General features: G+C 37.1%; 1 protein-coding gene across 1 annotated transcript in view; it reads left to right on the forward strand.

Annotated features, from left to right (window-relative positions):
* Positions 1–3,269: 3,269 nt before the first annotated feature.
* The window catches only part of LOC115350796 (kinetoplast-associated protein 1-like), a 66,048-nt gene continuing 51,236 nt past the window's right edge, over positions 3,270–18,081 (forward strand). Inside the window, exon 1 of the mRNA XM_030036733.1 lies at positions 3,270–3,346. Coding sequence (XP_029892593.1) covers positions 3,270–3,346 — 77 coding nt within the window. The remainder of the gene's footprint in view (positions 3,347–18,081) is intronic.

Raw genomic sequence — 18,081 nt, forward strand, 5'->3', positions numbered from 1 at the left:
AAAAAAAAAAAAAAAGAATTCAGGAGCTATTCATGAGGGAGCAAGGATTTTAAATTTGTGTGTACTGCTAGAAGTAAGTTATGGAGCCATCACTATGTAATTAACATTTACCAGTAGCAAAGTTGTTCAGGGCAATTAGTTAACAAGGAAATAAAAGTGCATGGGATGAACAAATTGGTGGCCTAGCTTTTCTGAGCCATACATCCAATCACTGTGGGAAATTTAAATGCCAAAGTGGTTTCCTTCTTGGCTTTAGCTCCTTTCTCATGTCTCTGTTATTGGTAAATGCTCCACTCCTAATCATCGTTTTGCATCTTCAGTAGAGGTAGTGCTAATAGGAGAGATTAAACATATCTTAGAAAGTTAATACACATAAAAGAACTGTATAATTTTCTTCTGAGAATTCATTATTTGAGTTACCCAAATCTTGAATGGTAAATAGCATTTCTAGCAGAATAATATTTCTGTAGTGTAATAGGAGATGCACCAGAGGACAAAAAAGTTAATAACGATTTATAAATCTGAACTAAATAGAGATTTGTTCTTGTGAAGCTCTCATTGGCTGTAGGTAATAGCTAGTCTAGATAGATTTTAATTTTACACTTTATTTTCTTGTTCTTAGATTTTGAATAGGTTATTTATCCTTGTCTGTGTACTTACAAGACCATCACATGCTCTTCTATTTTATTTACAGAACAATAATAGAAAACAACAACAACAAAAAAAACCACTAGAGCTTTTAACTTGTAGAATACCAAGGACAAGATTCTGACATCCTTACTCATAAGAAACTACATTTAATTTTGTGGGTATTTCCCCTGATTTCAAAAGTGAGTGAGGGAAATTAGATTTCATGCAATTATGAAAATATGAGTCCTGGATACCAGCATGCTATGAATACTATAACACCAAAGGCAGGCATAATAAACTTTCTTCCGAAGTCTCAGAAGACTATGGAAAAATTCCTACAGGTTTCAGTGAAAGCTGGATTAAGTCCCCAAATAAGGAGGCAAAAAAATGCATTTTTTTTTTCTCTTTCTCTTGTGTCAGTGCGTTATCTTTTAGATTCACAGTGATTTCCATTTACTACAGCTTACTTGCTTGCAGATCTATTTGACCGAGGTTTGTAAAGTGTAACATTGCGTGTGAACCAATGACAAAATTCAAAGAGAACTGCATAATTCTACATTGTACTTTTGAGATCAATTCCCCAGCAGACAATCTAATATAGACCTCCAAAATTTTGAATATTAGACGATCTCTGAAAAATCACTGGAGATTTAAATGGTATTGCAAAACTTCAGACAGTTTCATAGGATCACCTCTCTTTGGACAAATGCTAGGAAAAAAAAATCTTTAGTCCAATGCTACAAGGCAGAACAAATGCCCTTTGACCAATTTTTCAAAGCTACCAAGGAAAAAACCGCTGAAAATTTTTCTTATTCACAAGACCAAATCAAAATTTACAAAAAAAAAGAAAAAAAGTTTTGAGCACAGTAAATCAGATTTTGAATTGTGCCTGTGAAAACTTTCTCTCTAGATTGTACAGAAAGAACAGGGTAGGTTTTTCTGTTGTTTTTAAAGCATATGTTGGGAACTTAGAAATGATGAAATAGATTTTGTCTTTATCATAAAATAAGACACTATCTTACAGAGAATAAATATATAGGGCTTAAACACCACATTTTTTTTCCCCCCCAAACTATGGTTTTATGCCATTTATTCTTAATGGCAATATAGAATGCTATGATTTATGTACGCTATTCCAGGAAAAAAAAATACTGAAGAAAAATTCTGTTTTGCTGAGAGGCAGTTAAGAAAAAATTGCAATTTTGTCAGTTGTTCCAGTTGTTTATGTTACTCTCAGTTAATCTTGTATTATTTGTAAAGGGCTCAAAACAAGATTTAAATAAAAAAATATGTTTACTAAAATCTATTGAATCCCTTTTGTGATCTGTTATTTCATGTCTTCTCTCTTCTGTTGTTACACAGTCTATATGTTTAGACTCCTAAGTGATTTTTTTAAACAATATTTCCATTACATATACCTTGTACAATATCTATGTCAGACAGAAAATTCATTGTTTCTGAGCATATTGTCAGCATGTTCCTGCATGTATATAAAAATCTTAACAACTTTGAACACCATGCTACTTATATTCTGCTTGATTCCTTACACATATGCTTTCATTTCATAGCTGGAATTTAACTGTTGCTTACTCTGCTATCTGCATCGTTGAGGACTGCAGTCATTCCTTAATGTCATAGAACCATAGAATCATTTAGGTTGGAAAAGACCTTCAAGATCATCGAGTCCAACCATCAACCATGCCCACTACACCATGTCCTGAAGTGCTCTGTCTACGCACTTTTTGAACACCTCCAGGGATGGTGACTCAACCACTTCCCGGGGCAGCCTGTTCCAATGTCTGACAACCCTCTCAGTAAAAAAATTTTTCCTAATATCTAACCTAAATCTCCCCTGCCGCAACTTGAGGCCATTTCCTCTTGTCCTATCTCCAGCCACCTGACAGAAGAGACCAGCACCCACCTCACTACAACCCCCTTTCAGGTAGTCCACCCTGTGAATTTACCAAAAAAAGAGATGATACATGTTATATAAATGTTTAGAGGAGATCAGCATCATCCTTTAGGTCTTATTCTGATTGCCAATAAATATACATTTTTTCTCCCAAATAAATGCGTGGAGATCATTTTAGAATTGTGTTGTGAATGTTCTCATAGCAATAGTCCCTAAAAGCTGTATCCATAATCTAGATAGCATATTATGGTTGTCAGTACATACCGCAGTGAGGGCTGCAGAGGATGCGTCTGCTGACCGCGGGGGTTCTGCGCGCTCCCTCCCTCGCACCCGGGCTGCCGATGCCAGCGGGGGTGAGTGAAGGGCTCCCAGACCCCTCGCTGTCCCCGCACCCCAGCGTTAGGGTGGTGCCGGGGTCCTCTCCGGCCTGCCCGCGCCGGTTTCCTCCCGGTGAAAGCGAGGCGGCTGCGCGCGGCGTCTCGGCGTCTGAAACGCGTGCACGGGGGTTCGTGCGACGGTTTCTCCGGGCGGCCGGTGTTCATCTGCAGCGGTAGCCGGGAGTCAGGAAGGGTGACCGGCGGCACTCGAGGTGATGCTAACGGCCTGTGCGTACGCAGCTCCCTTGGACCCTTTCTCTCAAGATGGTCACCTCTACCAGTTTCCATTTCACTGCTTCTAGGGTGGGATTCAGCTGCTTATGCATGGCACTTGGTGCCGTTTGAGACGCATGAAGTACCTCACCTGGCCTCCAGCTGCCACCCAGAAGACTGGGAACCCCTGTAAACCGCCTGCTCTACCTGCCAGGTTTGTGGAGGCATCTCGGACACCCCAATGCATCCCAGGCGGGACTGAGGGTCCGTGTCCGAACAGCTGAATTGAACCATGGATCTCCACTGACTGCTGTGAGTGCCTATAGGTAGATGTTCTTATCTAGGTATTTACATTTAGGTGTCTTAATCTCAAGCAAATTCCACCTGAGTTCTACGCACACGTGAAGAAACAATAACCTAAAGTAGCTGGCATATTAAGGAGAAGGTAGTCTATCCTAGGCTAAGGGAATATTGCTGAAATGAAACGTATTTTATCTAATATAAATAATGCAAAACGGAGAGAGAAAAAAAGGCAAACTCCTGTGTGAACTGTGTGTTTCTCTTTATTATTACTTGCTAATACTGTGAAGTCACATTATGATCAGGCTTTGCCAGCATTGCAACTGCAAACACTAAACCTCGTCCTGGAATAATTATATCGGGACATACTCAGGCTGCGTGTTACAAGTGCAATATGGAGTGAAGAGCCTGCAGAGTGATGCTGATAATCTTTTGTTACCCAGGTAGCACAGCTACAAGGGATCAAATTAAGTTTGATACTATTGCACGGTGTCTCCGCTCCATGTTTCCTACATCTATGAAATTTGGGTTTGCATTGCTGCACATTTGCATCTATCAAGGGTTCGCTAATGCTGAGTCGGCACATTCTGAATAATTGTCTGATAGGTCAACACACCACTACTAAGTGACTTTTGTGGAGTGAAGATTTATGTAACGCAAATGAGGGTACCCAAATCTGGCATCATATGTATGTCTTGTAAGAGGACCATTATACTTTAGTATGTTTAATAAATTATAAGATTAATTTGCAGTCTGTATGTCCCATTTTTTCTTTGTAATCTTTTGGGTGGCTAAAAGCTTGATGTTCCTTGAATTTGATGAATGCCTAGCCAAGAATACTGCAACTACTATTACACTATGTATATGTTTCCTTTCATGTATTCCATATAGATAAACTACAGATGTCTTTTAACCCATGCTCTATTTTTTTACTTCTGGTGAACTTCCAGAATGAATTTATGGCTAGTAAGAAATGCAAAAATAAAATTCAAACCACATAGTAAATAAAATGTAATGACTTGAGATGTACTACTGCTCTCAGCCTGTAACAGATTACCATAATAAATCAGTGGCCTTATTCAAGCTGAGGATGCTCCATTCTGAAAGAGATATTGCTGCTGGCAGGTATTTTTAATAATGTTTTAGGACGGTGAGGTAGGATGTTGGTGTGAAGTAGTAAAGCTGCGTGGAATCTTATATTTCAGCAGTGCAAAGAAGTAGTAGGTGTGGATGGGTAGCATTTCTGTAAGTATTCTGGTTCTGCTCTAATAATACTATCTTCTTAAATTACTTTGCTGGATTAAAACTATGTTGTAAATTCTGTATGTTGATGAAAAACCTTTTGAATGCTTTTCCAGATGTTAAAGGTACCAGATTGGGTTGTTTCCCTTCAGTTTCACCTTTAGTTTGCTGAGAGAATAGATTTGCAAAAATTTACATAAATTTGCAAAGCCAAAGCATAAATGTAAGCTTATATATGTGCTCATTGCACAATTTTATACATATCAGCCCCTATCTTGGCAGACACTGGGGATTTGAGCTGGAGACTTCTAGAGACAGTAGTATGGGTTTCTGTGATACAAACCAAATCATTTACTAAATCAGATCTGTAGCCATACCCTATGAAAAGCTATATAGAAGGGTACAAATCAAAATTGTACACCTATAATCTATCCCCCCCCCCACAAAAGCTGTGCTTGAGTGAAGAGTCCCAGCGTAGGGTTCAGCTACATCCTTTAAAAACCTGACTGTGGCGCTCTCGGTCTGGACCTGAAATGCATCCCAGACTAGTTTCTGACAGAGATTAAAAACCTAAAATTTGCACCTATGTTCATGGTCCTATTTTGATATCAATGATGAGGTTTTTTTCATTTAGATTTTACCATTTGTCAGTGTTATAGCTGTCTAACAATATCTTTCTGTTATTTTTTATTTAAAAATTATCCACTAATCATCTGCTTTGAGTAAAATTAAAAATCATCAATATGTTTTTCTTATTTTCCTGGTTTTCTGATTGTTATGGAACATTTGTGAGAGCTTTTTTTTAAGCCCTTTATTTTTTCTGTCCTGTACACAAGTAATTTATTTAATCTATTCTGTATGATTTTTTTTTTTTGCAAATCATGTCTGCTTTAGCATATATGAAAGAAGGAGTTGGAGCTTGCCATGAAAAGCAAGTTTTCTTCAGGTTTCACAGAAAAGTTCAGAGATAAGTTCCTGATAGATCTAAAAGATTTGCTTTTAAGACTAGTGTGAAGCTAGTGGCACTGTAGTATAGACATTAATAGTTGCTTGCTTAGTGCAAGTACTACATCTGCTTCAAAACCTTAATTTCTTTTTCTTCAAACCTTTTAAAAATGCGCCAATTGATTGGATGGGCTTCATTAAAGAAAAAAAATTACCTAACATAGAGAACTTTAATGGGGTATCGCTGTCGTTAAAGGCTTTGCAAAACCCTGTATTTGAAAAATGTTTGCTATAACATAGAGCAGTACTCTAAGATTACCTCCCACAGATGGCTGAATAATCCATTTCACTGACGATGATGATTTATCAGCATCTCTTTAGTCAATTGGCTAAGTTTTTCTCCCTTTGCACAGAGTGTTTTGTACTTAAAATCTATAAAATCATAAAGCGTTGCCTATCTGATCCATTAGGTACACCAAAATAATTTAATTAAACAAAGAGCCTGCAGACTGTTATGAATGTATATATATGTGCAATAGCACATTAAGTAATGATAATGTAATAAAAAAAAATCACATAGCTTCTAACAAACATCTTTTTATAAAATTATTGTGTTTCCTTGAACTTGAGCTTTTTCATGTTTTAAGGCATATGTTTATGTTGTGGCACGTCTATCCACAAATGTTCAAACAGGGGACTTCAAAGCCACTATCTCTATCATCACACATATTACTAAGCTGAAAAACTTACAGCCACAGTACTCTCAGTGGCATAACTTCAGTTGCAGAGGCAGCATTTCAAGTTCTAATTACATGAGCTATTCAAGAAGTTTTGCTTGCAAGACTACACAAAACATAATGAATATTATGGCATGTAGATATAAACGGATGGGAAAATTATTTTTGTGGATGCAGAAAAAAGGCAGAATACAACATGCGTAACCCTGCAGTGGTGATGATGTTTCTGAAAACACTAAAACCTAGTGGAGGCAGAAGATCATGGAGCAGCTTCAAAGAGAACTCGCTGAACCTGAAAATATTGTCAGCCATATTTACTGTGTTGCATAAAAAGGAACCTGTTAGCACAGTTTAATTCACAACTGAACTAAGCAATTTGGTATTAAGCCAGGATTTTGCTGCAGACTGGGAAGTTGGGTTATGAGTCAAAAAAGAAACTGAAGGGAAATGTTGAAGGTGCTGGCAAAATTTGAAACATTTATTGTGCTCAGCGATTTTTGTCAACACTATACACTCACAGTTCTGTGGTGGTAAACCCAAGATAGTTAGGTTAGAATGTAGTTTGGTCAAAGGGTTTACTGCTACAAGAAGAGGAAAAATTAAGTAAAAAAGAATGGTAGTGTTATGTATAAGACAATTAACACATCTTAACTTCATATACTAGAATAAATTGCCAGAGCTGAGAGTTTAAAAGGAAAGAAAGAAATCCCCAGAAATATTCTTTTTTCTTTAAGAAAACAGTAAAAAATCTGGTTGCCTTTAATTTGGGTTACAAATTAATTCCCTGGGAAATCTTGATGTTCAGACATACTCCGCAGTGTCCAGCTACACGTTTAAAAACCTGTGTTTAAGATCAGGCACTGGGAAACATCTCTAAGAGCAGTGTGCTACATTGCTTCTGCACAAAATGGTCCATGGTGATTATTAAGAGAAGAAGAAAGCAGTGATGCTCAATGATTGCTATGGGGTACTGTACACTGAAAAGATGGTTTGCAACCTGTTTTTTTAAGATTTTTTTCCCTACATTAAGGAATGGAGGGTATAACTTTTTGCTATTTTGTACTGAAATTACTCTTTGCACCAAACTTGAGTAGAAATAAAACAATACTTTATTCTACACTTTATGTACCAACAGTTTAGAATCAAACTGTACCTTACATCAGCTTCAAGTTTCTTTTTTTGTTTCATCCAACTAGCAAGTAGTCAGAACAATGACAAAGACTTCTTGAGGCTGGTACCTCATCCCTATTTTTAAAAAAAAGAAGTATTTGTCTTATGTACTATTTCACTGAATAAGAACTGGATTTGAAAATTCATGTGTCATGGTATGCACAGATTAAAAACTTCTTCCTACAGATTCTCGTAATTAAACATGAATATTAGCTCTGGCAGCTTTCTTGAAAGATTATTCACTACCACTTCTTATCTTTCAAAAGTGACATTATCACTCCACTGTAAATGTCAGTTAGGCATAAGTAAGTAGATCTATCTCCCATCCTGATTACAGATAAAAATTGTTGATAATAGTCCTGGTAATTGACTGGGCTACAACAAATTTCTAATACATTGTGAATACTATGTGTTATCAAGGTGGGGACGAGAAGACTCGTTTGTCAGTTTATCATGTTTGTACACTTTATCTACAGAAATCTGTATATGAATTGTACTACGTAGTTACAAGATATAAAAGATATTAGTTTAAATGTCTTTATTAACTGTTGATCAACATTAGAGACAATCACCAGACAATTTCTGTGACAGTGAGTTTCAAGTCTACAACTCTAGTCTGGCTTTTGAGAGACCTTCAAATCCTTAAAATGTCATCAGTGAAGAAAAATCTCATCTGGAAACATGATACATGGTAAACATGGAATTTGAAAAAGTGCTGAAAGAAATATACTTTAAATCCTGTAAAACCTGGGAAAAAACCCGAATGTATTAATTATTCCTATTAGCTTACTAAAGAGAAGCCAAATCATAGCAAGACCTATGTTAAGCTCCACTCAGATTTTGAAAATCAATTCCAGAGGTCAGATTTGAGATACCACTGTAATATCTATCCATATTCCTGGCGGGCGGGGGGGGGGGGGGTGTTACATGTTTTTACATCTCGAAGAATTTCAGATTTATTTGTTTCTGTGCTAGCATCCTGTATCTACACCCCACCCCACCCACCCCACTAGCAATTATTCATCTGTCCTGACTGAAAATGCTACTAGAAATGACATACTGTACTGGCTAGCTGAATGATTTCAGTGTAAGGTTTCACCCATGAAATCTTTGGGGCTCAAGTTGATGAGAAATCTCATACTCATAAGTAAGTCTAAATATAAAAGAAATTCCATTCAGTTCTGTAATATCTTTTCACATGCCATTACTGGCAATTAGACTGTAAATGATAGTCAGGTAAAATACTTATTGACATGCTAATCAATACTAGTGCCACAAGAGGATTTATAGGCAGTCAGAAGTGAGAGAGAAATCATTTCAGTGAAATGGGTTTTTTGGTTTGCAGATATTAACCTCAGGACAGAGACTTGGAGGAGTGACTTTAAGTAAGTAGATCAAGGAAGGCTTTATCAAAGAGATAACAGACCCTGAACTTCTGCTCCCAGCTAAACTTCATGCTGTTTCTGAGAAGAAATTTTCTGGGGTATAAAAATCTATCACTTGGTAATCTGATAAAATCAGAAGAGACTATACTCAGGTTGATGAAAGAAGAGAAAGGTAAGTATAAATACTGACAATATGCAATCTCCATGATACAGCCAAGGTCTGGAAAACTAAGTTGTTAATTCCTTTATTTTGCCTTTTTAAAATGAACATGAGATTTAATAGTTTAACATTAATTATAGGAAAAATATAGTTTATGTTTGATGAATTTCATTAAAATTAAAAGAGTTAATACATGAAAGGGCAGATTCTGATAGAGACTAATAACCAAGTAGTTGACACCTCCCACACTTCATTTGTCCTCACCTGGACAAGAGCTGCAGTTTAGTTAGAGTAATTCATTGAAACAACTTCCAACTCACTAAATAAGGCTTGAAGAAAGCACTATAGCTGTATTTTACAAAGGTTCGTTCCTGCAAACACAAGTAATCTTACATATTTAAGAACCTGTGCAGTTTTAACAGAAAAGATGGACAGAAGAGCAAGCAATGCTAAGGCAAACTGCAGTTCCCCTCCCCTGCTAGCCCTGAGAAGAGACTGTGTTCTTGCTGACACAATAACAGAAATACACAGTGCTTTTGTGCACACACTGTACCTGAATATGATTCTGCTAAAATGACTTTTTTTTTTTCCCCAAGTTGACAGTATTACTTATAATAAGAAAATAAGTTCTTCCAGGTCTGTTGTCTGAGTTTTTGAGAGGTCAGAATGACTTCAGGTAACATGAAAGAGTATTACTGAATGAAAAGAAAATATGTATAACACATACAATCTTATATCCACTTCAGGTGTACCAGAATTAGTGGAAAACATGCATTTAAATAGACACTGTATGAACCCAACCAGAAAGAGGCACAGAAAATGTTCAATTTTAAAATTTACACTAATATTTTCAGAAATAAAGGGTCCTTATAAAAGTCATGATGTTGTAGCTAGAAATAAGCTAGAATAATCACAGCTGCCATAACAGTTCATATGGAAGTCAATATTTTTAAACTTCCAATTTATAAAGTAAGGTTTCTCAGTATTCATTTTGTCTAGCTAGCAACTAACCCACTACTGCCATGAATAAGTCTTGGCATGGTAAGAGCCATAATTTTTACTGGTATCTTTTTTGGATTGTGCTAAACACTTCTACATGTACACATTGAAAAGAAATGGTAAGTCATAAATGGATGAAGAATAAAAAAATTGCTTTATCTCTGACAGTCAGCACCTGTATATGTTACACAAATTGTTAAGCCATATGCTAGCAGTTAAGTGTTGGATCTAGAATTAAGTGAATCCCTTCAAGTGTGTTTTAGAAATTGCTTCCAGATCCTTTCAAATTCATCTGATGTATTCTCTAAGCCATAAATTATCTCCAGATAGGCACAGTGGGTATTTCTGTAAAATTTGCAATTCATTGCCTCTTGCTTAACTCTGTCATGTCTGTGGGTGCCTGAACAAGCTTTATTTTTTTGGCTGTCACAGAATAACTCGTACAACACCTCAAGAATGTGTTTAGAATTTGAATAATGTGTTAATGCAAAACTACTAACACTGTGGGTCTGTCATTGAGTAAGATACTTATTCATATAAGGGAGCTTCCAGGTAGGTTTGTCTGAAACTTACTTTTTTGGTCCCTCTGAGATTTTTAGTGATTGTAATGTTTTTGAAAAATAAATGTGTAGGAAATCTTGGCTACACGCATCTTAAAATTTTATCATCTGAGTCTAGGCACGTGCAAATCTCTTTGACTTTCCATTGAACAGTCTATGTGAAAATCTATTATATTAATATGGGGATCATATAACTGTTTTCTAGATTATTTTTTTAATATCATTAATTCTACTAACTGAAATGCATACAACTTACAGCTAATTTAGACTGAGACTTCAGTTATTTATATGTGGTCAAATATCAGGACTTCTGTGCTTTGGCATTTTTGTTCAGACTTAGCTGTCTGAAGTCTTGTTCCCCTGGCTTGTCTTCCTTAGCCATGTCAGTCTTTCTTGAATGAGATGTTCTGATTCCTTTATCTTGTTTTTGATGGGAATCTCATACTATTAGAAACTTGAGCTATTATCTCTTTTCACTCTGTATTTTTTTTCCATTAGATCTGCTTTTAAACTGATTTCTTATTTACATTTGGGCAAAATGTAAATAACTAAATTCAAATGTGTGTAAATGTCACATCCAAAATTTACATTTAGGAAGTTCTCATCAATGACTGTTACCTAACTGGAAACATCTAGCATGGTATTCAATTCATCATCACTTGATGATTAAGATTCAGTTTGTCAGGACTTTGAGGGCACCACCAGTCCTCACTGTTCCAGCCCAGCTTCCACTGGGGGCCCCCCACCCTGCCATGGCCCAGGACCCCATATCACCCCCTCGTGGGTGGTGATGCCGTAGCAGGGCCGGTCTCCAGCTCCCCACAGCCCTCCCCTGCCCAACCATGGGTCCTACTGAGCGGGGCCCACCTGCAGGCGTAGGTTTCCTGTAGGTTCCGTCTTATGTCTGTCAGCCCCAGGCAGATGTTTTGGATATCTTCAAGTATTTCATACAGTGTTAGACTCCCATATTTAGGAAATGGTCATAAGCCCCTAATCAATACAGTCATGAGTCCAGAGGGATATTCAGGTAACGAAAAATTCAGATAACGGAAGTCTATCTTAGGGTATGATAAATATCGCTGAATTCCACCTACGGTACTTATTAGATTTCCACTGAGTATAATAGAAACACAGTCACCTACATTTAAGTGGGCTGAAATCCACTCCTGAACTTAAGAAGGGCTGGATTCAATTACTAAACATCTCTATCTGGTATGGCATTAAGGCACACAGGCTGTCTGCAGGCACAAAACTTTTTGGAGTAGCGTTGGAGAGCTATTGAGGATAGAGGGAATCAGAACTGGACCAGTCTTCTCCAAGGTGTCCTTTTCGAAGCACCTTGAATGAACGTTCTCCTGAATGTGCTCTACCTGGAGGCTGGAGAGTCACTGGAGCGCCTCACAACAGAGCAAGGGACTGATCCGGTTTGTAAATGCTGTACGGATCAGCATTCCAGGCTTGAGCATATTTTATTTGGCAGAAGAGACAGACCCTTGGATTACCCAAAACTGAAGTTATCAGCCTAAACCGTTTAAACCTATGAAGGATGTGGGAAGAGCAGAAAACCAGCATGCCTCCATTCAGTCACAAAGAAACTTTACACACTTGCAGAACTTATCTTCTTCAAAACTGCGTAACACAGCTTAGCCTGTAAGACTGATGAATAAAATTTAGTTAAACTGACACATGGCTCATTCCTCCCAATTTTGCGTTTAGCTTCAAAAAGTACATCAAATGAACAGGACTCTTTGCTATGCACATGTCTAAATCTCTGATTTGCTTTCATTTTTAAATAGAGAGGACAGCCTGGAATCTGAGCACATAAACAAGCCTCTGGGGCAGCCACACTGAATGGACTAGTATCAGCAACGTTTTCAAGGAAAGCTTACAAAACAGCCACCTACCTTAGCAAATCTCAAAGCAGTATTACCCAATTGCAAAGCTACTAAATTCACATAGGTTTTAAAACTAACAGAAATTATTCGCTAGATAACGTTGGTAGTGACAAAAAAGGGGCTAACTCCTGTAAGCATATGGGTGCTGTTTTTAAAAAAGTTGATGCACCACATTTTATAAATGGTTATATACACATTGTTTACATACAATCCATGATAATTCATTGTCTTTTCTCTAGAAAAAGTTGTAAGATAATGAAGGAAATAGCTAAGTAAAATGGTCATATTTAGCTTAGCTAAAAGAATTGATTCCCATTAGAATTTAAAAAATTTTATGTTGAAAAATGAGAAGGGTATGTTCTTAAATAAAATTATATTAAATGTCCATTTGGCTTTTTAGGAACTTTATTTATGTGAAGTCCATGAGGTACCCAGCACAGACAATTTACTCTGACAAACAAAAAAACCACAAGTGTTTGAACATGATGAGAAAGTTCCTGTAATAAAGCCCCTCTGCAAAATGTTCAGCTTGCAGTTTTGAAGCCAAGAGAATGGCTGTTACTGCATTACCCAGCTAGCAACTACTGTAGTTTATGGCAGAAACTGTTCACTTTAATGACTTGGATTAGTAAGTCTTATTTCATTAAATTTTCCACTTTGAAAATACTTACATGAAAAAAAAAAAGTATTTCTTAAAAGGCCTCACAGTTCATATAGCAGTCATATAACATTAAACATATATTCTTGAAAAGCTATTTTAGTATTGGAAAATGAAACTGCTACATTATTGTGATTTAAGTAAACCTGAATTTTCTCAGCATCTGGCCTAGTAGCATGGAATACTGAGCTGGGAACCATAATCATGACACTGAGTACTGCTTGTAAAGGAATAGTAAAAGAAAAAGCAGTTTTTGTAGGCAAAATGCTTACAATCCTATTATCTTTTTTCCAGAATTTACCCTTCCAGGATGTCCTTCCCTTACTGTTCCTCTAGTATGTCCTAACTTCTGGCACCTTATGCCAAATCATGTAATATGAAAATTTGTTATGTTCATGAGGTTTGACTGAAAGAGAACAACATGATTTCCTTCAGAAATGGAGGAACAGATGGTAGAGAAGAAAGATCTTGCAAATAATTTCTACCAAAATTTAATTCTAATGTAGGAGATCTTCATATTCCCTGCAGCATCTGAAATCTCTGATCTGGATTCCATAGGCTCCTATGAAAAATCAGACTTTCACAGGTGTTTGAACAAACTCAAGAAGTATAGCTCTCAAATATGTCAAATTTCATTATTTACTAGGACAGTGGCTCTGCTGTGAAAATTACTTCTGCCTAGAGTACACAAGTTAGAAATTAAGACCACTTTGAATTTTTCTTCCTGTGTTTTTCTTTTTTTTTCATATGTGGAAAGGCTCAAGATTCTGCACGAGACCATAACATAGCACAGTCAGGTCAACGGTGCCTCTAGTTCCTGAAAAGTAAAAACAATGAACAGACACTCATTGTTCACCTTCTTTGTGCCATTCATGACTTCACAGATTTCATCATCATCATCATCATCATCTCTCTCTCTCTCTCTGCTTTTCACTTTTCCATTCTAAAGATTCTTAGCTCCAAGTTCCCCCAAATTCTTCTTTGATGTTCCCTTTGCTCTTCTCGGAACATTTCTCTATTTTATTACATCTTTTTTAAATGGACGGACAAGAGCTATACAAAGCATTAAAGAGCCATGCAGCATGAGTTTGCAGGGGCATTTTTTTTCTTTGTCATTTATTTGTCATCTTTCATAGAAACTCCTAAAATTCAGTTGAATTTCTGATTGCTACTGAACACTAGACTGATCTTTCCACGGAACCATGCATTGTACTTTTGGGATCTTGTCCCTGAATAGCAGTAGTCAGTTCAGAGCCCATCATTGTATAAGTTTTTGGTTGGGGTTTTTTTTTGGTGTATAGCTATCATCACTAAAAAATTATCTACACTGAATTTCAGTGCTAATATGTGATTTCAATCAGGCTGTTACGTGAAATGAAAATTAAGCAAATATGCAAATGTTCTGAACTGGAACAAAGTTCTCAGTGGCATCCTGTTTCCATAAGGGCAAAAAAGAACACTAAAGGCTTATCTCTGTAGATGCAGTATGTACTATCTAAATCATAAAAAAAAAAAGGAGGGGGGGGGGAGGGAGACAAAACAACCAAAACCCAGAAATGGTAACATACTGCAAAACAAAGAGTCTGAGAGCTACAAAAACACTTTCACCATGGAATTGATTCATATCTTTTTCATTATTCAGTTAATTATATTGAAAAAAATAAAATGTTTTCTTAAAACTGAATCATAATCAAGTATAAGATGACTTCCTAATTTTTCAGAACCAAGTCACAGGGAATTCTAATGTTCAAAATACATGAATGGCACTCAATGTCAGCTAAGCTTTTTTTCCCCCCTCTTCTAGTTTTCCTAATTAAATCTGGGTGACATGACAAAGCAATTTCCCCAAGGGCTATCTGATGTCACTTTTTTATCAGCATAATTTCATTGTAGAGTGCAACTCATCTTCAGAGAGAAAACAAGGCAATGCTAGGTAATGACCTCAAATCTATCGAAACCACCAATCCATTCCAGGGAAAGAAGAAAAAACAAATTAAAATTCTTAGTTGGTATAAATCCGACAATCTATACAGAGTTATCTGTACTGAGGTTAATGGACCATGATGACTTATACCGGCTAAAAAGCTAAGTTTCTTTTCCATAATGGTGCTTAGCTTGAACTGCAGATAATTAGTGTGAAATGCTATTTCAAACTCAAGTATTTATACAAACAGCAGTCCTAATTATCTGTATTATATAACTATTCTTAAAAGTAGCTTGTAAGGGAATTTCCCCTAAACAGTGTTGCTCATTTAATTTTTTAAGAACTTGCCAATAACAGGGTTTTGTCCTCCTGGCTTTTTAAAACCTTTGGTATCCTAGACCGACTTTAATTTCAGTCATTGTGATGTAAATCAAGAATAATAGCATCAAGTCGCTGCAGCTACAGGACCACTGTACAAATCTAAATAAAATTTAATAGTATACCTGGAGGAATCTCTTTGATATTTAATATGTATTAATGAATAGATCAACCAAAAGTGGTAGCACGAAGCATTTCAAAGTGTGTGTTCATATTTTTCAGTGAGATACATGTAAATCCTGTGATACGGTGTCTAGACTGTATGGGCCTGGCTGGGGCAGGGGAGGGTTGCCAATGATGTCTTTGAACGCAAAGACGAACACCAGTCCCGCCTTATAGTCCGGGTGCAATGACTCCCTTGAGTGAGCAAGGAAGGGATCAAGGCAGGGACAATGTGGAGCTGCTCCAACAACCCCTTTTGGGCTGAAGCGGAGTATGGCACTGAACCAGGAGCTCAACCGGTTCCTTTAAGTGTTTGCTATGTGAGCTGTAATTCCCAATCAACTTTTCCGTGCTAACATGACTTTTGTACTCACGTTGGTGATTTCCTGGGTGTCTAGGTGGAGGCTTGAGTTGTTTAAATGTTTTTAGAAAGAGTGCTCAGAAGCTGACCCTGGCCAGCTTGGCTGTCAGGCAACATTTGGCAGAAAGGTTACTGTGCTTGTCTTCAAAAGGATTTAGTCCTTCTGTGGAGTATTTTAGATGGAAATGGATAAACTGCTAGTCAATACAGACCAAAGCCAATTGCCTCTATGTGTTAAATACTAAAAAATGCCTACTGGCTAGATCCACACGGGGACTTGAATGAGATTTAAGTCTCTATCTCTACATGTTTTCCTAATCCAAAACTGCTAACTTCTGCATCCCAACCCCAATTAGCTGCTGACTGACTCTGAAAATGTTTATTGTCACAGACCACAGAGATCTTTAATATCAGAATCTCAGTGTGCCAGGAACATTTTACTTCTAGTACTGCAGAATAGGTCTGCCTCTACTGTAATATCTACAGCCTGCTCCTTTGCATATCTTGTCTGCCAAGTCAGATCCGTCCTGTGTTCTCAGATGCTAATAAAACAGGCTTTTGATGAAAGAGAGAGAGTGAAAAGAGACAAGCGGAGACTCCAGTAATAGGAACAACTACAGAAGCATCCAACACAGTCTTTTTCACATTCAGATTCGTGCTTTGTTCTGGGCCACTGGTCTGTTTGGTACAAAATGTGCCACAGCTAAAGGAATACTTGGACTGAAAATTGCAGAGCCTCGAGTCCAGTTTCCTGTTTGGGCTATGGCTGGTTGAACTTTATCCAGTAGAACACCCTGTTAAGTCATAACATATTCTTTCATAAATCTATTGTGATTCATCTGGCAAGGTTATTTTACTTTTCATGAAGCATTTTCATAAAGCAATTAGAGGGTGATTTCCAGGTTCAAGTCCTTGTTTTTATGGTAGATTATATATTTAATCAAAGATCACTCTATATGTGTGCTTGTGTGTGTACAAAAATGAAAAGACAAGAATAAGGAATGGAATTAAAATCTTACTTCTAGCTGCTCCTGCAATATTTTGGAAGAAATAAGTCACCTTTTAGAAGAAAGGATTGAGATATCAATTACTGTCCTGTCCTTAAAAGCTGAGAATTCTGGTTATAGACAGAGCATACTGAAAGATGCGTTCTTAAGCCCAAGAGTCCTCTGTTCTGATTCACTGTCTAAAAGTTAGCTGCTCATTTCAGTCAATCTTTATATTCAAAAGAGAGAAATTGTCATCTTTAGGGGGTGATTCATCTCCTCATAAGACAAAAAACTGAGACAGGACAGGTGAATTAGTCTCTGAACATATCTATTTCTGTCCAGTGATTATAATGGGTGGATAGCTCGGGCATAAGGCAGATAAATTCCATCCCTACCGTCCCATCTAGGTGAGTCTCTCAGCATGCAGGGTCTTGCTGCTTTCTTAACTAATTAGCTCTTTTTCTGTACTGGATACGGAGCCTGAATGTTTAGCCTGGATGTACCAAATAAACTCCACTAGACAAATAGATGTCTAAAAGTAAGGCATGTAGTAATACAGCCAAAGAAATCTTAAAAAGAAGGCCATAAGTTACATCCAAAGAAGGTAGAATGGGAAAACTTTTGCAGAAAGACAGAAAACCTACTGGAAAGGCATTTTTGGTTTGTTGATTTTAGGCTGGTCATCAAGTCCACTGAAGATTTGAAGCACTAGAAAAGGGAATTACAGAGCTCAGTTTGGTTTTATGCAATTAGCACTGCTATCCCCAAAGTAGGATACATTTGTACTGAAAAAATACTGTAGAGCACAATATCATTTTGGAGTGCTGTGGATTTGTTTCTGGAGCAGAGATGCTTTAGTAAGCACCTCCATAGAACAGTGCTTAGTAGATAGAGAGAGGAAGCACAAGTCTGAAAAGTTTCATGTATAGGCAGCTGTTATGTCTGCTTTTAATTTCTAAGATTTATAACTCAATTATAGAACTGTACCTGGTTTATAGCTGAGTTTATATGGAAAACATGCCCGGTCAAAAAGAACTCTGTAATGACTGTTTATGTTTGAAGGCTAAAGGCTTGCTTTGGTATT

The sequence above is a fragment of the Aquila chrysaetos genome, chromosome 14, assembly GCF_900496995.4.
Source record: "Aquila chrysaetos chrysaetos chromosome 14, bAquChr1.4, whole genome shotgun sequence".
Taxonomy (NCBI): domain Eukaryota; kingdom Metazoa; phylum Chordata; class Aves; order Accipitriformes; family Accipitridae; genus Aquila; species Aquila chrysaetos.